This window comes from Scyliorhinus canicula, chromosome 4, assembly GCF_902713615.1.
Source record: "Scyliorhinus canicula chromosome 4, sScyCan1.1, whole genome shotgun sequence".
In the NCBI taxonomy this organism is placed as follows: Eukaryota; Metazoa; Chordata; class Chondrichthyes; order Carcharhiniformes; family Scyliorhinidae; genus Scyliorhinus; species Scyliorhinus canicula.
Window position 1 is genome coordinate 77,902,028 of NC_052149.1, and position 24,835 is coordinate 77,926,862.

The following is a 24,835-nucleotide window of genomic DNA, read 5'->3' on the forward strand; positions in this document are numbered from 1 at the left end:
CAAATCTTTTGAAAATAAAACTGCTGCGCCAACAACCATGTAAAAGTGTTAATCCTAGAAATAATTAAAGTTTCAATAACACTTCACATTTCTTAATGTTGTGCAAATAAACATTGAGATATTGACAAACGAGGTAAAAGGAGGAACTTATTGTAATTTCATAAAGATGTCAATCAATTAAAGTCAACCAACCATTCTCTCCAGTTCAAACCTTTATATTGGTCTAAAAAGCCTTTTAAGTGTGAACTTAAAGTGTGGACAGACAAATGGCACCTTTCTGTATTAGTTCAAATCCCCACAGTTAATGTTTTGACCCCAATATCACTTTTGTTCAGAAGAAATTGTTAACTCTCGTTTCTCTCTCCACAGATGCTGTCAAACCTGTTGAGTTTTTCCAGATTTGCTATTTGTATTTCCGATTTCCGCATCAGCAGTATTTTCCTTTTATTGTATCTCTAGAGCTGGCTATGAAGAGTCAAAAGAAATAAAAAGTTGGGATGAACCGGATATTCCCCAATTGGTAGGCTATGACTCGCGGAGTGCTGCATGCATCAGTTCTGGGGCCTCGACTATTTACAATCTGTCTTAATGACTTAGACAAAGAGACGGAGAGTAATGAGTGAAAGTTTGCTGATGATACAAAGCTAGGTGAGAATAAGCTTTGAGGAGGATACAGAGGCTGTAAAGAGAGTTGGAAAGTGGGATTAAAATGAGTGGCTAGTTTCTTTTTTTTGGTTGGCACATACAGGAAGGGCTGAATGGCCTTTTTCTGTGCCATAACTTTTCTATGGTCCTATGGAAAAAAAGCACAAGACCAATTCGACTCTCCCCTTACGCCTCAAAAATGGCCAAAGTTCGAGACAGTTCTCAGGTGCTGAGTTCACTCTGTTATTACATGTGGAAATGCAGCAGTCAGAAAGCCCTCATAAAGAACAGGAATAAATGTCACGGTGAGCTCATGGCCATACACCTATTGTTATGAAGGTCTGATCAGTGCAACCAGAATATTGATAGCAGCGCAGCATGTTCCTGTGAATCAGGAGAGCCAGCAGGGGATGTGACAGAGGCTGAGGATCCTGAAGATCAGACTGCATCACCCATGAAGACCTCAGTTAAGATCAGGTAAGTGTTGAGGGGTAGACTAGAAAGTAAGATTGCTGCCACATCATACTAAAAGTGGCATCTTTGGAAAAGAGGTTTCAGACTCTGTTGGGGATTTTCTGCTCCCTAAAAGACGATCTTTTAAAAGCCAAAGTTGCTGACGGGGTGGGCTGCCAGCATGACATCGTGGGATCTAGCCTTTGGATTTTTTTGTGAGTATCTAAAAATACAGCGTGAATAGCTAGCGGAGCAAAGCCAGCGGGATACTCTCTGCTTTCCTGCCCGAGCTGACACTTAAGACAAAAAATCGATAACTTCCGTCCTGTATTTGTGCACCCAACATTGATAACAAACACAATATGTAAGAAGTTCCTTTTATAAATTGTAGAATTGAAGGAGCACTGCACTCTGCCAGATAAGACCGTAATCCAATCTATCTTGGTCAATGAACAAGATGAATTTCCTGCTCTTCTGCAGATCGTGCCATGGCATTGTTAAAATATATCTACATGAATTACTAGAAGAGAGGCAGGAGCTTTGTTTCATGTCTCCTTCAATGCTACACTTGAAAAAAATCATATGATAACTAATGGTCCCTTATTGAAATTTTGTACTAAAATACAACCTGAAAACTTTTTTCCGCAGTTGCATCTATTTGTAGCAGGTCATAGCTTTTTTATCTATCTCTTTCTGTCTACCTGCTATAGGCCATGATCTTAGCCGAGGCCATTGTAGTGAGATACTTCTTCAGGGTATTTCTGTTCCTTGAAACGTTTCTTGCTGGCGTTTCTGGCACTTCAGTGTCATCCCAACTGTGGTACCATTAATATTCTGTTCGCACTGGTGGGTCCTTATTGGCACCGGGCGTCTATAGAATCATATAATTTACAGTGCAGAAGGAGGCCATTTGGCCCATCGAGTCTGCACCAGCCCTTACAAAGAGTACTCTACTGAAGCCCATGTATCTACCCTATCCTAGTAACCCCCACTTAACATTTTTTGAACACTAAGGGCAATTTAGCATGGCCAATCCACCTAACCCGCAGTCTTTGGACTACTAGCAGCTTGACGTGCATTTTATTTTTTACGAGCCCCAATTTAGAGAGAAAAGTCCCAAAAAGGAAAGTCCAGCTAATATTTGGAGTAGCAGGTTGTGGCATAGGTGAATGTATGGTCAAACCAGTAATCAAAATCAAAGATACATATAATTTTTGAAACATTACAGTTTTAATACAGAACAAAGAAGTTTTATGTTTCATTTTCCTTTCTTGGCTGTACTTGCTGATCTCAACTATAAGAACAGAAGGATCAGGTGAAATTATGATGGCTTCACACCCTTCACTTAACATGTTGAAGCTCTACAATGAGGGAAAACCTGTCTATATTAAAATTCTTAATGCCTTGCCAAGTGGTACAATGCAGTGTAGCATTGTCCTTCCTAAAATCTTTGTTGACATTGGTAATGCATGTGATCAAATTCCACACAGGAGCAACATGGCCATTGGAAGTTTAAAATATAATAATCACATTAGTCCGTATACAATGATGTGTGCCTTCATCAGACATTTACTCAATACTGGATCCATTAACTGAGGTAAAGTGCAAGTATTTTTGCAAGAAGAGTTTAGGCCCCCTTTTTAAACCTATAATCAGTAAACTGTTGTCTCACTAAATAAAGCACAAAGTCCCAATATGATACATTGCTAAAAACCTGTGGAAACACAATTTTATCGTGAGTGTGTGTTAATTGTCTTAATGGTAGCAATTCGTAACTCATAATTTAGACTTGTACTTCGTACAAGTACTGAGGGACTGCTATAATGTCAAACTTGCCTGTTGTCAGGTGAGATATTAAACCAAGGAAGGACAGGATGTTCTCTCAGAATCCTATCCAACACTCATCCCAGAACCAATGGCAAACATGTGGTTATTTTTCATTTGCTGATTGTTGAGCGGCATTTAAGTAGTAGTATGTTCGGAGCCGGGAGTGCAGGAGGCGAAAGAGGCCAGTGTTCTGGCCTTTGCGTCCCTAGTAGCCCGGCGGAGGATCTTGCTCCAATGGAAGGATGCGAGGCCCCCAAGCGTGGAGGCCTGGATCAATGATATGGCGGGATTCATTAAATTGGAGAAGGTGAAATTTGCCCTGAGGGGATCAGTACAAGGGTTCTTTAGGCGGTCGCAGCCTTTCCTGGACTTCCTGGCGGAACGGTAGGGAAATAGACTGGCAGCAGCAGCAACCCGGGGGGGGGGGGGGGGTTTGGTTCGGTGGGAGGGAGAACTGTGTACATGGTTTTGTGGGATGCGGCGGGTGTTATCTCTTTCCCTTTTGTTGTTTGGGTGTTTTTTTGTTTTTTCTTTTATTTGTAGTTGCTTTTGAAGTTGGGGGGTATTGTTCTTGGGTTGCCGCCGCGGTTGTTTTGTTAATATTGTTGTGATGTTTATATTTTATAAAAATTTCAATAAAAATTATTTTTAAAAAAAGTAGTAGTATGTTCAAATAAATAATCTCACAAATCCTTAGTTCAGATCATTGAAGATTGAATTAAATACATTTACACTACATTTAATTATTTTACTGTGTTCCCAAACAGAAAATTTTAATGAATTAACTTGGATGCCCAAGATGTCCGAAACCATGGATAAATTATTCTAAAGTTGCTCATTATTGTCTTACAGGCAAACTTGTGCTAGCGTATGAGACACATAACTGGTTAATCTGCTTTGCTGGTCTTGGTTGAGGAATAAATGTTGGCCAAAATACTGGGATAACTCCCAACTCTTCTTCAAAACGGTGTCAAGTGATCTTTTACATCCTGAACAAGGTTTAAGATCTCGTCTGAAATACAGCATCCACCAAAAGCACAATAGGGCAGAACGGTGGCATAGTGGTTAGCACAATTGTTTCACAGCTCCAGGGTCCCAGGTTCGATTCCTGGCTTGGGTCACTGTCTGTGCGGAGTCTGCACGTTCTCCCCGTGTGTGCGTGGGTTTCCTCCGGGTGCTCCGGTTTCATCCCACAATCCAAAGATTTGCAGGTTAGGTGGATTGGCCATGCAAAATTGCCCTTAGTGTCCAATATTGCCCTTAGTGTTTGGTTGGGTTATGGGGATAGGGTGCAGGTGTGGGCTTGGGTAGGGTGCTCTTTCAAAGAGCCGGTGCAGACCCGATGGGCCGAATGGCCTCCTTCTACACTGTAAATTCTATTCTATTCCTTCAGTCTAGATTCACGCTCAATCCCTGAAATAGAAGCTTGAACTCATAACTTCCTAACAGAGGCAGGATAACATACACTGAATCAAAATTTTACATGTTATTCATGAATATAGTGAATCTATTTAACTTGCCACTCTGGACAAATTGGCTAAAAAGATTTTCTGCTTAGAACAGGAGTAAAATAATTAAACAATGTGTTATATTCATGTTAGGATTATTTTGATGAGATGACAGTGACTCAAGTTCAGCTAGTCTCGAATGCGATGCAAACAAAGCTGTTTTACTGCACTCAATAGCACAATAGATTTCGTTTTTGCTGTAAATGATGCCAGAAGCAGAAGTCACCTGAATGAACTCGGTAGTTAAGAACAAGGAGGAATAAATAATGTAGAGATCCAGGGCTCAACAGACATAATATTAAATCTGGTACCACCAGTGCCATTGAACAAAATTAGCTCCAGTGGAGGTGTGAATACAGTGAAGCTGGTAAAGTGGAACAAGAACAAGGCACACAACCTCACTGACATGGAATAGTTCATCTCAAGAAATTTACACCTACCTGCATTTCCTGTTGTGTCCGCAACTTCTCCCTGCCCAGTTCATCTTGCAAATCCTAGCAACACAGATAAAACGGATTATTTACTGTGAGGCAGGGCATTCCTTTATTCAGCCACTCAGGGTAATACTTCAAAAATTGCTCATTTTGTGCTTTGTCTGGGAGTACAATCGATGGATAGCTCGTGCACACTTTAACATTGCAGTGAACAACCACATATTTTGTTATAAGACCGTAAGATGTTGGAGCAGAAGTGGGCCACTTAGCCCATCGACTCTGCTCCGGTATACAATATGATCATGGCCGATCCTTTATCCCAGTGGCATACCCTTGAGCTCTCCCCATACCCTGAGCCATGCTTAGCGACTATAAATCTGCACTATTTCCTTCTTAAATATGATCATTGCCTCCTGTGGTTGAGAAGTCCAAAGGTTCACCACCCTGTGAGTGAAGGAGTTTCTCCTCATCTCAGTTCTAAATGGGCTACTTGTATCCTGAGGCTGTGACTGTTTAGTTCTCGACTACCCAGCCAATACTGCAGAAAGCCTTGTGAAGTATAGAAAATGCAGGGATAAAATTGAAATTAAGTTAGGAGAGCAAACGAAGGGCATAAAAACACCAGCAAGTCAAAATCTAGGAAATCCCAAAGATGTTTTATAAAATGCGTGAAAAAACAAGAGAATAAGGAAAGAAGAACCATAAGAGACTAAAAAGATAAAATGTCTGTGGAGTTATGATTCTTAATGACTTACCTTCTATAGATGCAGACATTGTAATGAAAGGGGAGTGTGAAATATTGGATGGTATCAGGAGTTGAGAATCTTTGAAAGTAGATAAGTGGCCAGGATCAAACAAAATGCATCCCAAACTGGCAGAAGCAAAGAAGAAATTGCTGAGCCTCTGACCATTTTCCAATCCTCTATGGTCATAGACATGTTGCTGGAGCAAAGCTAAAAATAGCTTATTCCCCACTGTTACCAGACTCCTGATTGACCTCATATGAACTGAACTGATCTCTCTACACATCTTCTCTACTGTTGTAACATTATACTCCATATGCTTCACCAATGTCTATGTATTTACATTGTGTATTTATCGTGCGTCCTATATTTTTTCATGCATGGAACAATCTGCCTGGACTGTAGCCAGAACAATACTTTTCACTGTACCTTGGTATACGTGACAATAAATCTAAATCTAGTGTTATACTATTGTTTAAAAGGGAAGGAATGGATAGACAGAGATTTTACACATCAGTCAGCTTAACGTCAGTGGACAAATTATTGGAAACATTTGAGGGACAGTATATATATCATCATCTTTAAAGGCACAAATTAATGAGGGAGAGTTAACATGGACTTGTCAAGGGAAGGTTTTGTCTGACTAACTTGATCTAATGTTTTGAGGACGTAATAAAAAAGTCAATGAGGGAATATGTAGTCTATGTGGAGTTTAAGGCTTTTGACAAAGTCCCTTATGGCAGACTGGTCAGAAAAATAATATAGAGCCCATGAATTCAAGGGCAAGCAAAAAGTTGAATCCAAAATTGGCTCAGTAGCAGAAACCAAATGGTAAAAATGGCTGTTTTTGTGACTGGAAAGTTTCCAGTGGGATGCCACAGGATGCATTACCCAATCCCTTGCTTTCTGTGTATATATAGATCAATGATTTACACTCAAATGACAAAGTCATTTTTAGATGATACAAAAATTGGTTAGTTGGTTGATATGAGGAAGAATGCTGGCGACTGCTGGAAATAATCAATGGACTGAACAGATAGGCAGAAAAGTGGCAAATTATATTCCATCCAGAGAAGTGTGAGGTAATACTTTTTAGGAGTGAAAACAGGGTGAGGGAATAAACAATAAACAGTAGGATGCTGAGAAGCGTAAAAGAACAGAGGGACCTTAGAGTGCCTGGTCGACAAAACATATGAAGGCAGCAAATTGTCACGGACAGAGAGAGGTGATGGGATAACTTTTCCCCCTTTTCCTTCACCTCTCGGCTGACTGCATCCAAACGTATTTTGAGAAGGAGTGTTTTAAACATTTTGAGTGTTGTGACACGAAAGAATAGACATGAAAATGCCTTCTGGTCACTTTAAAATCCAAAGAAAGGATAAATGTTTATTTGCACAACATCTGAAAAGTAAATGCAACAAAACATCCACTCCCTCAAATGCACAGACAGACACATACCCACAACAAACGATGGGTCTCGAGATGAGATATGCACTTAGATACTAACAGAGAAACAACAAACAAGTCACATGTTCTGAACCAGTCCTACAAGATGAAAAGCGTTTCAGACCTGAATGATTCTCGCTTTGTTCTTTGAAGACAAATGGAGGTTGGAAGTTTCTGGGTTTTCATACAAAATTGTGGCCAAGTTTCTGCAGAGAAGAAATATGTTCTTGCAGGTGAAAACTAATTGACCCCTTTCACCACTTGAGATGACTGTCATTTAGAAGCAGAGTTCTTTTCTTCTTTGCTGCCTGTGATCCCTCTGTGCTGCTGGTCCCAGACTGCCTTGCTGGGGATCCATTTTGGGATAATAAGGTGTTGATGGCCCCTCTCTGACTACTTTTGGTTATATGATGCAGTTTTGATGTGTCTGATTATCCACAGAATGGATTTGGTGCTACGGTGATTGAAACAGGATGGGAGGATCAGGGAGGTGGTACGGGAGATGATTGATATCCCATCATTATACCTTTATTTGTCATTCCATCTTCATGACAGGTCTGGTAGCCATTGTATTTTAAATCTCTCCTATTGAAATTTTTACCCGGATAACCTATTTGCATTTTTAAGTAGCTTCCTAGTCCAACACCTCCTCCACAATAGTCCTCAACACCGGTGCCACGCAAGGCTGCGTACTTAGCCCCCTACTCTACTCCCTGTACACACACGACTGCATGGCAAAACTTGGTTCCAACTCCATCTACAAGTTTGCTGACGATACGACCATAGTGGGCCGGATCTCGAATAACGACGAGTCCGAATACAGGAGGGAGATAGAGAACCTAGTGGAGTGGTGCAGCGACAACAATCTCTCCCTTAATGCCAGCAAAACTAAAGAGCTGGTCATCGACTTCAGGAAGCAAAGTACTGTACACACCCCTGTCAGCATCAACGGAGCCGAGGTAGAGATGGTGAGCAGTTTCAAATTCCTAGGGGTGCACATCACCAAAAATCTATCCTGGTCCACTCATGTCGACGCTATCACCAAGAAAGCACAACAGCGCCTTTACTTCCTCAGGAAACTAAGGAAATTCGGCATGTCCACATTAACCCTTACCAACTTTTACAGATGCACTATAGAGAGCATCCTCTCGGGCTGCATCACAGCCTGGTATGGCAACTGCTCGGCCCAGGACCGCAAGGAACTTCAGAGAGTCGTGAATACTGCCCAGTCGAGGGCAGCACGGTGGCCTAGTGGTTAGCACAACCGCCTCACGGCGCTGAGGTCCCAGGTTCGATCCCGGCTCTGGGTCACTGTCCGTGTGGAGTTTGCACATTCTCCCCGTGTCTGCGTGGGTTTCGCCCCCACAACCCAAAAATGTGCAGAGTAGGTGGATTGGCCACGCTAAATTGCCCCTTAATAGAAAAAATAATTGGGTAATCTAAATTTATAAAAAAAAAAAAATACCGCCCAGTCCATCACACGAACCTGCCTCCCATCCATTGATTCCATCTACACCTCCCGCTGCCGGGGGAAAGCAGGCAGCATAATCAAGGATCCCTCCCACCCGGCTTACTCACTTTTCCAACTTCTTCCATCGGGCAGGAGATTCAGAAGTCTGAGAACACGGACGAACAGACTCAAAAACAGCTTCTTCCCCACTGTCACCAGACTCCTAAATGACCCTCTTATGGACTGTCCTCATTAACACTACACCCATGTCTGCTTCATCCGACGCCAATGCTTATGTAGTACATTGTATATATTGTGTTGCCCTATTATGTATTCTCATGTATTTTCTTGAATTCTGTTCAATTCCCTTTTCTTCCCATGTACTGAATGATCTGTTGAGCTGCTTGCAGAAAAATACTTTTCACTGTACCTCGGTACACGTGACAATAAACAAATCCAATCCAATCCATTTGTCCAGAAACCACAAACAGAAGTCAGCTGACTTTCTGGAAACCACTTTTTTAAAATAAACATTTTATTGAGGTATTTATGGTTTTATAACAATAACAGAAGAAACAGTGTATATACAAATATAAACATAGTGAAAAAGCCGTCTTCCTCCCTCACAGGTCCCACCTTTTCTAACCCCCTACCTGGAAACCACTTTAAGAGTGTCCAGTGTTTGTTATTCCATGTTGTGGAATGAACTACCCAATTATCTTTATGGGCATGATGTGACCATTATATCTTCCCAAAAGAAAAGGGAAAAAAATGAAATGCCTTTGGATTTCATTTTTTCTTTTGTTACCTTACACAGAGAATATAAGGAAAGGTAAAACACAATAGCATTCATTCATAATAAAAGTACTGCGGATGCTGGAATCTGAAACGAAAGGAAAAATGCTGGAAAATCTCAGCAAGTCTGGCAGCATCTGTAGGGAGAGAAAAGAGCTAACGTTTCGAGTCCGATGACTCTTTGTCAAAGCTAACAGACAGAGAGAGTGGGAAATATTTATACTGTGGAGTGAGAATGAAAGATGAGTCATAGCCACAGAAACCCAGGGAAACCTGGTGCTAATGGTCACAGAAACCAAGGGGAAAGAGTGCTAATGGCAGTCCCCAGAGAGGACAAAAGATGTGAAAGGTCAAACAGCAGGGAAACTAACATCAGAGGATGAACTGTAGGTGTGGGGGGAGGGGAAGGGGGAAGCAAAGAGGAGAAAGGTGCAGGAAAGAAAGAAATGGTAAAAGACAGTTAAAATGAAATGAAAACAAATGGGTCGAGGTGGGGCTGATCATCTGAAGTTGTTGAATTCGATGTTCAGGCCGGAAGGCTGTAGCGTGCCTAACTGGAACATGAGATGTTGTTGCTCCAGTTTGCGTTGCGCTTCACTGGAACATTGCAGCAGGCCAAGAACAGACATGGGAGCAGGGTCTTTTGTTAAAATGGCAAGCAACAGGAAGGTCAGGATCCTGAATGCGCACAGACCGAAGATGCTCAGAAAAGCGATCACCCAGTCTGCGTTTGGTCTCTCTGATGTAGAATGATTCATTCATTCTCAGTCATTCGCAGGAATTCCTTAAATTCATGGTCACTAACCTTCTACAACTTACTAGTAATATTTGCTAGTATTAGATTCTGGATGAGTCAGAAAGCTGTTACAAACGGGGAGAGATGGTGGGATAATCTTTCCCTGTTATTAGTGATCTTGCAGCTGACTGCAACAAGATGTATTTTCAGGAGTGTTTTGAGTTTTTTGAGTGTTCTGACTTTAAAGAATAGTCATGAACTGGCTTTGTAGTTAGTTTAAATTAAAATAAAGGATAAATATTTATTTAGGATCCCTACAGTGAAGGAGGCCATTCAGCCCATCGAGTCTGCACCAAAACTCCAAAAGAGTACCCTACCTAAGCCCATGGCCCCACCTAACCTTTTGGACACCAAAGGGCAATTTAGTTTGGCCAATCCACCTCACCTGTACACCGTTGAACTGTGGGAGTAACCGGTGCTCCTGGAGGAAACCCACGCAGACATGGGGAGAACATGCAAAATTCACACAGCCACCCAAGGTCAGAATTGAACACAAGTCCCTGATGCTGTGAGGCAGCAGTGCTAACGACCGTGCCGCCCATTTGCATGTCACATAGGACAGGTAAATAAGGTGGTTAAGAAGGCATACAATAGCCAAGGCATAGACACAAGAGCAGGGAGGCTATGCTAAAATTTCATGAAGCACAAGTTTGGCCATAGTGAGATACAGTTCTGGTCACCACATTGTAAGAAGGATGTGATCGTACTAGATATGGTGAAGAGGAGATTTATGAGGATGTTGCCAGGAATGAAGAATTTCTGCTATGAGGATAGGCTGGGGGTTGTTTTCTTGGGATGGGGAGATTCAATTGGGATATACAAAAATATGTGAGGTCTAGATACAGTGGATAGGAAGAGCCTATTTCAATTAGCAGAGAGGTCAATAACCATGAGTCATAGATTTAAAATAATTAGCAGAACGACTGGTAAGGTGTTGAGGAGAATATTCTTCTCCAGAGGGTGGTGGGGTTCTGGAACTCATTGCCTGAAAGGATGGTAGAGACAGAAATCCTCAGGTATTTAAGTTAGATATGCACTTTGAAGTGCCATAACCTACAGGATTACAGACCAATAACTGGAAATTGGGATTAGTCTGAATACTGTAGTGCTTTTGCAGTTGGCACAAGCAAGATAGGCTGAATGGTCTCCTGTGCCATAAATATTCTACATTCGTTGTGAGTTGCTGTTAGATTAGCTGGCCTTGTGCTACGATATTAAATATACAGAGCCAGTTCCATTCATGTATATATATTGAAGACTTTGCAGAAGGTTTCTGCATTGCTCTCCAACAGGATTATGGAGATTTTCACCAAATAGCAATAATTAAAAACGAAGTACGAGCAGGATACATGGAGGTTGTTATGGTGCCATCTTCTGATCATCAGGGGAAAAGATATCAGCCTGCAACATTTATCCTGCACTTAAACCCCTGCATGTGGGTTCCATAAGTTTTCAGCCTGTTATCAGAAGGAAAATCAAACAGAACCAAGTTATCCGTCTGTAGGGGAGAGAATATCCCACATCATCTAAGAGGGTCCAATCTTGGAGATGTTTGTGACAAGAACTGATGTTGTGCCCTATTCCACATAGAACTCGCAAAGCAATGAGAAACAGAGAAAAACTAAACAATGAGATATAGTAAAATATATCCTGCATTTTGTTCCCTGATTGTTACCACAAAACAGAGTGACTATTCAACAAGAAAAGGTGCTGAGCAACATATTTTGTGGTATTATCAACTGGCATTTCCTGTCACAAGTTTAAGGAGAGATTTATTGACCAACGTGTCATAAATTTGGTAGCATATAAATTATCAAATAATTTATTCCATAGGTTAGTGTCTCCATCAGAGCTCTGCATAATGGGAATGCGAGGCAAGAGCTAAAGCTTGGAGATTAGATATTCTGTTCATGAAAGCAAGTGCGGCAGTTTTTGACTTTGTGCAAGTCTCTTCAATAGCAAAAAAGTTCAGGAAAAGATAAAATAGAGCTACTGACTCACTGTTGCCTGTTTTACACTGTCACACAAAGTCAAGGTGTGCATCAGTTATCTGTACCAAGCCTGTTGCAGGCTCAGGTTCCAGCAACAATGAAAATGAGTGACTGCAACAGGACATAGATACATCAGCAGAATAGGTAGACAGGTGATTGATGGAATTAAATTCAGAGAAGTGTGAGGTGATGTATTTTGGCAGAAGGGATAGGTATAAGAAATATAGACTTTATGGCACAGACAGAGGAGATCTGGGGGTACCTGTGCATGGATCTGTGGAGGTGGTAGGGCATATTGAGAGAGTAGCTAGCAAATCATATGGGATCTTGAGCTCCATAAATAGAAGCCCGAGTACAAACGTGAGAAGTTATTCTTTAACCCCCTTGTTCAAGAAAGGATCAAGACAAAAGATGGAAAATTATAGGCCAATTAGCCTAACCTCGGTTGTTGGTAAAATTCTAGAATCGATCGTTAAGGATGAGATTTCTAAATTTTTGGAAGAGCAGGGTCGGATTAGAACAAGTCAACATGGATTTAGTAAGGGGAGGTCGTGCCTGACGAACCTGTTAGAATTCTTTGAGGAGGTGACAAGTAGGTTAGACCAGGGAAACCCAGTGGATGTGGTCTATCTGGATTTCCAAAAGGCCTTTGATAAGGTGCCACACAGGAGGCTGCTGAGTAAGGTGAGGGCCCATGGTGTTCGAGGTGAGCTACTGGCATGGGTTGAGGATTGGCTGTCTGACAGAAGGCAGAGAGTTGGGATAAAAGGTTCTTTTTCGGAATGGCAGCCGGTGACCAGCGGTGTCCCACAGGGTTCAGTGTTGGGGCCGCAGCTGTTCACCATATATATTAATGATCTGGATGAAGGGACTGGGGCATTCTAGCGAAGTTTGCCGATGATACGAAGTTAGGTGGTCAGGCAGGTAGTGCTGAGGAAGTGGGGAGGCTGCAGAAGGATCTAGACAGTTTGGGAGAGTGGTGCAGGAAATGGCTGATGCAATTCAACATGAGAAAATGTGAGGTCTTGCACTTTGGAAAAAAGAATCCAAGCATAGACTACTTTCTAAACGGTGAGAAAATTCATAATGACAAAGTACAAAGGGATCTGGGAGTGCTAGTCGAGGAATCCCTAAAGGTAAACATGCAGGTTGAATCCGTGATTAAGAAAGCGAATGCAATGTTGTCATTTATCTCAAGAGGGTTGGAATATAAAAGCAGTGATGTGCTACTGAGCCTTTATAAGGCTCTGGTTAGGCCCCATTTGGAGTACTGTGTCCAGTTTTGGGCCCCACATCTCAGGAAGGACATACTGGCACTGAAGCGTGTCCAGCGGAGATTCACACGGATGATCCCTGGAATGGCGGGTCTAACATATGAGGAACGGCTGAGGATCCTGGGATTGTATTCATTGGAGTTTAGAAGGTTAAGGGGAGATTTAATAGAAACTTACAAGATAATACATGGCTTAGAAAGGGTGGACGCAAAGAAACTGTTTCCGTTAGGCGAGGAGACGAGGACCCGTGGGCACAGCCTTAGAATTAGAGGGGGTAAATTCAGAACAGAAATGCGGAGACATTTCTTCAGCCAGAGAGTGGTGGGCCTGTGGAATTCATTGCCGCGGAGGCCGAGACGCTAAATGGCTTCAAGGCAGAGATAGATAAATTCTTGATGTCACGAGGAATTAAGGGCTACGGGGAGAATGCTGGTAGGTGGAGTTGAAATGCCCATCAGCCATGATTGAATGGCGGAGTGGACTCGATGGGCCAAATGGCCTTACTTCCACTCCTATGTCTTATGGTCTTATGGTCTTTATTTAGAAGAATGGTTTCTTCAGCCAGAGGGTGGTGAATCTGTGAACCATAAGCTCTGATTTTGTGCAGTGAATTTTTACATGGCACCTAATCAAATGCTATCCAAATACACTGCATCTACTGGTTTCCACCACTGGTATCAACCCGGCTCGTTACATCCTCAAAGATCTCTAATAAATTTGGCAAAAATGATTTCCCTTTCACAAACCATGTTGACTCTGCCTGATTGTATTATATGTTCTAAATGCCCCGTTTCTACCTCCTTAATAATGGTTCCCAGCATTAGTCTAATGACATATGTTAGACTAACTGAGCTATAGTTTCCTGATTTCTGATTCCCTTCTTCCTTGAATAGTGCTATTGTATTTGTGGGTTTCCAATCCACTGAGATATCTTCAGAATATATGGAATTTTGGAAGATTTCAACCGATGCATCCGCTTCCTTTGAGACTCTTGGATGTAAGCCATCAGGTCCCAAGGACTTACAAAACTTTTATCCCAGTAGTTTTCCCAGAACTATTATCTCCAGCGGTCGTGATTGTTTTCAGTTCCTCTCTCCCTTTTGTCCTCTGTTTTTCTACTATTCTTGGGATTTAGTTTGCGTCTTCCACTGTTTTATATACTTTAGCGTTTTTTACCATTTGTTTTAATATTTATTGGTAATTTTCTCTCATACTCTCAATTTCTCCCTCTATGTTTTTTATTAGTCATCCTTTGTTGGTTTCTAAAATTTGTTATGGACAGGGGAGAGGTGTGGGTAATTTCTCCTTTTGTCTACCTCTCAGCTGTCTTCAACAAGATGTATTTTGAAGAAATGAAATGAAAATCGATTATTGTCACGAGTAGGCTTCAATGAAGTTACTGTGAAAAACCCCTAGTCGCTACATTCCGGCGCCTGTCCGGGAGGCTGGTACGGGAATCAAACCGTGCTGCTGGCCTGCTTGGTCTGCTTTAAAAGCCAGCGATTTAGCCCAGTGAGCTAAACCAACCCCTGTGTTTATAACTCAAGTGTGTGACTTTTAAGAATAGAAATGAGGAATTGAACAAACGAATGTGATATAAAATGGGATAATTAGTTAGAATAATGTAGAGGATAGAGCCGGTCTGATGGTAGTGAGTTAGCAGGCAATGAACAAAGGAATTAAGCAAAGCATGGCCAGGAAGGGGGGAGGGAAGTCTTGTGCAGAGATGGTGAAAAGAATGCTGGGTAACAAGAGGCCCCAGGGTTGAGGAAAGTGAAGTGAGCCAATCAGGATATATGGCCAGGTCAGAAGGTGTATAGGATGACCTATGGGAATCTTATATGTGAAACTTGATGCCATTTGAATGATATGTATAGAAGATCTCTTTGTCCTCTGCCTCACTCTGCTCTGGAAGTTTCAGGAGACTGTATGTGTCCTGAGTCTCTATAGAGCGGGTCAGCCTTGCAAGTTGTTTAAAAATAAATAATACTATACCTACAGATCCCTCTCAAGTTTTATTGAGACCAGACTGACAGCAATAGAATCAGGATTATCAGAAACAAAAACAGACTTTCTTATAAGTTTAAATCAATAGAAAGGATAAATGTTTATTTTTTACAACACCAATATGTAATCACAACATACAACTACTTCTTATGCAAGATACACACATACACACACACAAAAGATTATTTCTAAAGATATAATATGCACTTAGATTACTTAAGGGGTGAAAAGGGTCACTTTGATTATCAGTCCTTAAGAAGGTAATTGACGTGTTGCATGCCATGAACTCTCTTGGTTTAGTTTTTTAAAGGAGAGATAGAGGCGGGTCTATGGGCGGATGCCCTAAGCAGGCAGAGTAGATATGTTAATGAGAGTTCATATGTTTCATTAATAAACCTCCCGTTTGTTGATGGTTCTGGTGCAGTCATTCATTTAACCGACCACACAGAGCTACATCTTGTTGGGGCTGGCTGTATGGCACAAGGACTTTGAAACATAGATCCTCTTCTCTTTAATAGGAACATGGCAGGTTTTAAGCAGGAATGGACCATCTTCTGTGATGCAGAAAACCAAAATCATATACTCTGCTGAACTTTTTAAAAAAATGTTTTTATTGGGTTTTATTTACTCTGCTGGGTATTTACTTTGCAGGTCCGCAGCGATCGCAAAGTTTAGATTGTTTTAATTTGATTCAGAAGTACATAAAGAGGACCCCACAATTGTCTTACAGAAATATGCTACCCGCTTAAAAACATAATTTTAGACTGTCACATATTCCATTCTACAAATCAATCCAGTCCTACATGGACACACTTAATCACTTAGCAGAAAAATGTACATTTGAAGCGTTTACTAACAAATTCGTTACAGATTGTTTGGGAGGGGAATTCGAAAATGATGTACTCCGAAAACAATTACTGAAACAGAAGGACCTGACTTTACAGTATTGCTTCAGAAATGTACATTTTATACAAGCAGTCTGAGAGATCGAACAGAGAAGTCAAGTGGGAAACTGCACTGTTTAGGAAGGAAACAGAAGTATGTGCAGTACAGGGGGTGCTGTGCCCACAATTGATGAACAATCTGAAGCATTGTTTTAAGAATTTTGACAGGAAACGCATCATTTTGGTGGGGCACTGAAGTATTTTCAATCCAGGGGGCACCTTGCACTGCAGTGACCAGCAACCTCCAAACAGGGCACAATGTTTTACCTTTGGAAAAACGTGTAATCACTGTGGATCCACTTTGCTAAATGCTGCAGATCTAAACGACAGCAGCCTCTCTCTCTCTCTCTCCTATGCCAGCAGTACCACTGCCAGTCGTGATCCCAGGGAGAGGGTTGTAACTGGGATCAGTGAGTTACAGTGTCATCTGAATGAAATGACCAAGGGACTATAAACGCAATCACATGTGCATTATTGCGACAGTGTGGAACCGACCACTCAAAAAGGAGAAATATTCATTACACTACAGATAATCTTAAACAATAGATTTGACTAATCTTAAAAGTCAAAATCGACAGAGGGGTGAAGTACAATGTACTCAACGAACTGCGAGAATTAGACCTGGGGCAACACTGGGGATCCCAACCAGCAGTCCCTTGTTGCTTACGGTGGACAATCACCGGTTAGAGCAAGGCCATTTGCTGACTACAGGAAAACTTTTACTTTCAGATTGTGGCCCAAAATCTCAAGAACTACTAGGACTTGGGACTCATTAGGGGTCATTCAACCTGGTCCAGAAGTCCATTTGTGCAACTTCATGCCCTGGAGATGACAAGGCACATGACATTTTTGACTGTCGGGCAATTGGCAAGCTACCTGTTATATACCATATGAGATTAGATGACTTGGTCACACCAACAATATGCGGGCCAAGAAGGATACCGATTGCGATGAAGCAAAAGGTCATCAACTAGCTGCATCGAATGACAGAAATGGGTATAATTACCCCAGTGGAAGAGGCCACAGAATGGGTTTTAGCAATGGTAACTGCAGTTAAAAAGCATGGTGCAGACAGGATATTATGTATTGACTCTGTACATTTAAACAAAGCGCCCTCTATGCAAGATGACATTGAGAGAGAGATTTGCAGTTGCTCCCCCACAACACACTTAAGCCACACTAAACAAAACTTTTAAAAAAATGTTTTAATTTAATTTACGATCCCATTTGCGATTTAATTAATGCAATGTCAATTAGAGGGGTGCAGTGCTCTGACTGTGAGATGTGGCAGGTCTGGGAGGCTTCCAGCATCCCGGATGGCTTCATCTGCAGAAAGTGCACCCAACTGGAGCTCCTCACAGACCGCATGGTTCAGTTGGAGCAGCAGTTGGATGCACTTAGAAGCATGCAGTTGGCGGAAAGCATCATAGATAGCAGTTATATAAATGTGGTCACACCCAAGGTGCAGGCAGAGAAATGGGTGACCACCAGAAGGGGCAGGCAGTCAGTGCAGGAATCCCTGTGGTTATCCCCCTCTCGAACAGGTATACCGCTTTGGATACTGTTGGGGGGAATAGCCTATCAGGGGAAAACAGCAGCAGCCAGAGCAGTGGTACCACGACTGGCTCTGATGTTCAGCGGGGAGGGTCAAAGTGCAGAAGAGCAATAGTCATAGGGGACTCTATAGTCAGGGGCACAGATAGGCGCTTCTGTGGACATGAAAGAGACTCCAGGATAGTATGTTGCCTCCCTGGTGCCAGGGTCCAGAATGTCTCAGAACAGGTAGCGGGCATCCTGAAGGGGGAGGGCAAACAGGCAGAGTCGTGGTACATACTGGTACTAACGACATAGACAGGAAGGGGGATGAGGTCCTGCAGCAGGAATTCAGGGAGCTAGGCAGAAAGTTAAAAGACAGGACCTCAAGGGATGTAATCTCGGGATTACTCCCTGCGCCACGTGCCAGTGAGGCTAGAAATAGGAAGATAGAGCAGCTAAACACATACTAAACAGCTGGTGTAGGAGGGTGGGTTTCAGTTATCTGGACCACTGGGAGCTCTTCCGGGGCAGGTGTGACCTGTATAAGGACAGGTTGCATCTAAACTGGAGAGGCATAAATATCCTGGCTGCGAGGTTTGCTAGTGTCACATGGGAGGGTTTAAACTAGTATGGCAGGGGTTGGGCACCGGATCAATAGGTCAGAAGGTGAATAAATTGAGGTAGAACTAGGAAATAGGGCCACTATGGCTTTGAGGAAGAGCAGGCCGGGAGATGAAAACAACGGGACTGGTGGCCTGAAGTTCATATGTTTCAATGCAAGACGTTTAACAGGTAAGGCAGATGAACTTAGAGCTTGGATTAGTACTTGGAACTATGATGTTGTTGCCATTACAGAGACCTGGTTGAGGGAAGGACAGGATTGGCAGCTAAACATTCCAGGATTTAGATGTTTCAGGTGGGATAGAGGGGGAGGTTAAAGGGGTGGTGGAGTTCCGCTACTGGTTAGGGAGAATATCACAGCTGTACTGCGGGAAGACACCTCAGAGGGCAGCGAGGCTATATGGGTGGAGATCAGGAATAAGAAGGGTGCAGTCACAATGTTGGGGGTTTACTACAGGCCACTCAACAGTCAGCGGGAGATAGAGGAGCAGATAGGTAGACAGATTTTGGAAAGAAGTAAAAGCAACAGGGTTATTGTGATGACTTTAACTTCCCCAATATTGACTGGGACTCACTTAGTGCCAGGGGCTTGGACGGGGCAGAGTTTGTAAGGAGCATCCAGGAGGGCTTGTTAAAACAATATGTAGATAGTCCAACTAGGGAAGGGGCTGTACTGGACCTGATATTGGGAAATGAGCCCGGCCAGGTGGTAGAAGTTTCAGTAGGGTGCATTTCGGAAACAGTGCCCACAATTCAGTAAGTTTTAAAGTGCTGGTGGACAAGGATAAGAGTGGTCCTCGGGTGAATGTGCTAAATTGGGGGAAGGCTAATTATAACAATATCAGGCGGGAACTGAAAAACATAGATTGGGGGCGGATGTTTGAGGGTAAATCAACATCTGATATGTGGGAGGCTTTCAAATGTCAGTTGAAGGGAATTCAGGACCAGCATGTTCCTGTGAGGATGAAGGATAAATATGGCAATACTTGGATAATGAGGAATATTGTAGGCCTCGTCAAAAAGAAAAAGGAGGCATTTGTCAGGGATAGAAGGCTGGGAACAGACGAAGCCTGTGTGGAATATAAGGAAAGTAGGAAGGAATTTAAGCAAGGAGTCAGGAGAGCTAAAAGTGACGAAAAGTCACTGGCAAATAGGGTTAAGGAAAATCCCAAGGCTTTTTACACGTACATAAAAAGCAAGAGGGTAGCCAGGGAAAGGGTTGGCCCACTGAAGGACAGGGGAGGGAATCTATGTGTGGAGCCAGAGGAAATGGGCGAGGTACGAAATTAATACTTTGCATCAGTATTCACCAAAGAGAAAGAATTGGTGGATGTTCAGTCTGGCGAAGGGTGTGCAGATAGCCTGGGTCACATTGAGATCCAAAAAGACGAGGTGTTGGGCGTCTTGAAAATTATTAAGGTGGACAAGTCCCCAGGGCAGCACGGTAGCATTGTGGATAGCACAACCGCTTCACAGCTCCAGGGTTCCAGGTTCGATTCCGGCTTGGGTCACTGTCTGTGTGGAGTCTGCACATCCTCCCAGTGTGTGCGTGGGTTTCCTCCGGGTGCTCCGGTTTCCTCCCACAGTCCAAAGATGTGCAGGTTAGGTGGATTGGCCATGATAAATTGCCCTTAGTGTCCAAAATTGCCCTTAGTGTTGGGTGGGGTTACTGGGTTATGGGGATAGGGTGGCGGTGTTGACTTTGGGTAGGGTGCTCTTTCCAAGAGCCGGTGCAGACTCGATGGACCGAATGGCCTCCTTCTGCACTGTAAATTCTATGAGAAACAATTCTATGAGGGCCTGATGGGATCTACCCCAGAATACTGAAGGAGGCAAGAGAGGAAATTGCTGAGGCCTTGACAGAAACCTTTGGATCTTCACCGTCTTCAGGTGACATCCCGGAGGACTGGAGAATAGCCAATGTTGTTCCTTTGTTTAAGAAGGATAGCAAGGATAATCCAGGGAACTACAGGCCAGTGAGCCTTACATCAGTGGTAGGGAAATTACTGGAGAGAATCCTTCGAGACAGGATCTACTACCCACTTTTGGAAGCAAGGGATCGTATTAGCGAGAGGCAGCACGGTTTTGTGAAGGGTAGATAGTATCTCACTTACTTGACAAGAGTTTTTCGAGGAGGTCACAAAGATGATTGATGCATGTAGGGCAGTGGATATTGTCTATATGGACTTCAGTAAGGCCTTTGACAAGGTCCCTCATGGCAGACTGGTACAAGAGGTGGAGTCACATGGGATCAGAGGTGAGCTGGCAAGATGGATACATAACTGGCTAGGTCATAGAAGGCTGAGAGTAGCAATGGAATGGTGCTTTTCTGATTGGAGGGCTGTGACTAGTGGTGTTCCGCAGGGATCAGTGCTGGGACCTTTGCTGTTCGTAGTATATATAAATGATTTGGAGGAAAATGTAAGTGCTCTGATTAGTAAGTTTGCGGACGACACAAAGGTTGGTGGAATTGCGGATAGCGATGAGGACTGTCAGAGGATACTGCAGGATTTAGATCATTTGGAGACTTGGCGGCGAGATGGCAGATGGAGCTTAATTCAGACAAATGTGAGGTGATGCATTTTGGAAGGTCTAATACAGGTAGGGAATATACAGTGAATGGTAGAACCCACAAGAGTATTGACAGTCAGAGAGATCTTGCTGTACAGGTCCACAGGTCACTGAAAGGGGCAACACAGTTGGAGAAAGTAGTCAAGAAGGCATACGGCATGCTTGCCTTCATTGGCCGGGGCATTGAGTATAAAAAGTGGCAAGTCATGTTGCAGTTGTATAGAATTTTAGTTCGGCCACACTTGGAGTATAGTGTTCAATTCTGGTCGTCACACTACCAGAAGAATGTGGAGGCTTTAGAGAGGGTGCAGAAGAGATTTAGCAGGATGTTGCCTGGTATGGAGGGCATTAGCTATGAGGAGAGGTTGAATAAACTTGGTTTGTTCTCACATGGAACGAAGAAGGTTGAGGGGTGACCTGATAGAGGTCGACAAAATTATGAGGGGCATAGACAGAGTGGATCGTCAGAGACTTTTTCCCAGGGTAGATGCGGTCAATTACTAGGGGGCATATGTTTAAGGTGCGAGGGGCAGGGTTTAGAAGAGATGTGCGAGGCAAGCTTTTTTACACAGAGGGTAGTGGGTGCCTGGAACTCGCTGCCGGAGGAGGTGGTGGAAGCAGGGACGATAGTGACATTTAAGTGGCATCTTGACAAATACATGAATAGGATGGGAATAGAGGGATATGAATCCCAAAAGCGTAGAAGATTTTAGTTTAGACGGGCAGCATGGTCGGCAAGCAACACCTGGTATTGGTGGACTCATTGGTGGAGACAATTGAATGCCAACGTGCGGAGGCTCCTGAATGTTATGATGATGGCGCCGGTGGCTGGGGAGTCAGAAATAGTGGTGTCCATGGATGCGGAGAAAGCTTTTGATAGGGTGGAGTTACCTGTGGGAGGTGTTGCGGAGGTTTGGGTTTGGTGAGGGGTTCATTAGCTGGGTGAGGTTGCTGTACAGTTCCCCGGTGGCGAGTGTGGTGACGAATGGGAGGAGGTCAGAGGACTTTCGGCTTTCCAGAGGGACGAGGCACGGGTGCCCCTTGTTTCCCCTGCTCCTGAGCAATTGAGCCCCTGGCCATGGCGCTGAGGGACTCGAAGGGTTGGAGGGGGATTGTGCCGGGGGGGGGGGGGGGGGGGGGAGCACTGGTTGTCGCTGTATGCAGATGATCTGCTGCTGTATGTCGCGGACCCGGCTGAGGGGATGCCAGAGGTGCTGAGGATACTTGGGGAGTTTGGGGACTTTTCGGGATATAAGCTAAATGTGTGGAAAAGCGATCTGTTTATCCTGCATCCGGGGGGTCAGGAGAGGGAGATAGGGGAACTCCCATTGAGGAGGGCTGAGGGGAGCCTTAGGTATCTTGGGGTCCACGTAGCTAGGACCTGGGGGGCTATGTTGAGGTGAATGTAACATGGTAATTCACACTGTATCTTTGTAAGCGCAGTAGCGTTATCCGACCACTAGGGGGAGTAGCTCAGGGAATGCTCAGGAGCTTGTACAAGGCTCCACCCTTGGCTCCGCCCATGACTCCTCCCCCTTGTGCTGCTGTATAAATACCCTTGTCCAGAGTCAGCCTGCAGGTCACCGAGAGTTCATCAACGGGTAACAGGCTGGCTCTGTATTAAGTAGATTAAAGCCTATATTTATATTGGAAAACACGTGTCTGGTGAATTGATGGTTCCATCATATGCATAGGCTTAACTTTTCGAGGCTGGTGGGGCAGATGGAGGAGGAGTTCAGGAGGTGGGATGCGCTGCCGCTCTCGTTGGCGGGCAGGGTCCAGTTGGTTAAAATGACGGTGCTCCCGAGGTTTTTGTTTCTTTTCCAGTGCCTCCTCATGTTGATCCCGAAGGCTTTTTTTAGAAGGGTGAATAAGTCAATTCTGGGGTTTGTGTGGGCGCGGAAGGCCCCGAGAGTAAGGAGGGTATTTTTGGAGCGAAGAAGAGCGGTAGGGGACCTGGCACTGCCCAACCTGTGTGGATATTATTGGGCGGCGAACGTGGTGATGATTCGCAGGTGGGTGACGGAAGGGGAGGGTGACGCATGGAAGAGACTGGAGGTGGCATCCTGTGCGGGTACGAGTCTGGAGGCCTTGGTGATGGCCCCACTTCCACTCCCCCCGGCAAAGTACTCCACGAGTCCGGTGGTGGTTGCATCTCTCAAAATCTGGGGACAGTGGAGGCAGCATGGGGGGGAAGTGAAGGCCTCAGTTTGGGCTCCGATACAGGGCAATCACCGTTTTGCGCCGGGAGAACGGGTGGGGGATTTGGGAGTTGGCACAGGGCAGGCATCAGACAGTTTGGGGTCCTCTTCATGGATGGGAAGTTCGCGCATCTGGAGGAGCTGGTGGGGAAGTGGAACCTCCCCCGGGAACGCTTTTAGGTATATGCAGGTCAGGGACTTTGTTAAGAGGCAGGTGGAGGAGTTTCCGTGGCTGCCACCAAGGGGGGTGCAGGACAGGGTGCTTTCGGGGATGTGGGTCGGTGAAGGGAAGATCTTGGCTATTTACCAACTGATGCAGGAGGAGGAGGAGGCCTCAGTAGATGAGCTCAAAGCGAAATGGGAGGAAGAGCTAGGGGAGGAGTTTGAGGATGGGACGTGGTTAGACGCCCTGGAAAGGGTGAATTCTTCCTCCTCTTGCGCACGGCTCAGCCTAATTCAGCTGAAGGTGCTGCATAGGGCTCACATGACGGGGACAAGGATGAGCCAGTTTTTCGGAGGGGAAGACAGGTGTGGGAGGTGTTCGGGTGGCCCGGCAAACCACACCCATATATTTTGGGCATGTCCGGCCCTGGAGGGGCTTTGGAAGGGGGTGGCGGGGATTTTCTCGGAAGTGGTTGGGTCCAGGGTCAGGCCGGGCTGGGGGCTCACGATCTTTGGGGTAGATTCGGAGCCGGGAGTGCAGGAGGCGAGAGAGGCCGGCATTCTGGCCTTTGCGTCTCTAGTAGCCCGGCGCAGGATTCTGTTACAGTGGAGGGATACGCGGCCCCCGAGTTCGGAGAACTGGGTCAACGACATGGCTGGGTTCATCAAGTTGGAGAGGATGAAATTTGCCCTGAGGGGGTCGGTACAGGGGTTCTTTCGGCGGTGGCAGCCCTTTCTCGATTTCCTGGCTAAGGGGTAGAGAGTGGTCGGACTCTACAAACGGAGGGGGGGGGGGGGGGGGGGGGGGGGGGGGGGGGCGGGTTTGGTGATGGTTGGGGGTGGTGTTTTTGCGGCGGTGGGTTTGTTATGTTATTCTCTTCTTTCTTGTATTGCTATTTGTTATTATTTATTTTGGGGGGAGAGTTCTTTTCTTGTTTTGTTTTGGCGTGGAAATACGCCTTGTTTGTTTTAAATTGCGGGGAGAAAATTTGTTATTGTTATTAAAAAACTTGACTAAAAATTATTTAAAACAAAAAAAATCCCCTAGTTGCCACATTCCGGCGCCTGTTCGGGTACACAGAGGAAGAATTCTGAATGCCCAAATTATCTAACAGCACGCTTTTGGGACTTGTGGGAGGAAACCAAAGCACCTGGAGGAAACCCAAGTAGACACAGGGAGAACATGCAGACTCCGCACAGAAAGTGACCCAAGCCGGGCATCAAACCTGGGATCCTGGCACTGTGAAGCAGCAGTGCTAGCCACTGTGCTACCGTGCTGCCCAGAAGGTCACCATGCTGACATGTTAGCATGGTGCATACCCCCGTGCCCAACCAGGTTCAACGGCTACATGGTGGCCCCAGTCAGCACTGCGGGCTCTGCCCCCAAAGGTCTCCCCCCCGCCCCATGTCTGCACCCTTGGCATAGTCGTT

The 24,835-nt window shown here is 44.4% G+C and overlaps 1 protein-coding gene across 1 annotated transcript in view; it reads right to left on the bottom strand.

Annotated features, from left to right (window-relative positions):
* The window catches only part of LOC119964697 (phosphodiesterase 4D interacting protein), a 695,800-nt gene that overhangs the window by 267,861 nt on the left and 403,104 nt on the right, over positions 1-24,835 (bottom strand). The window contains exon 9 of the mRNA XM_038794557.1: positions 4,874-4,927. Within this exon, the coding sequence (XP_038650485.1) occupies positions 4,874-4,927 (54 nt within the window). The remainder of the gene's footprint in view (positions 1-4,873; positions 4,928-24,835) is intronic.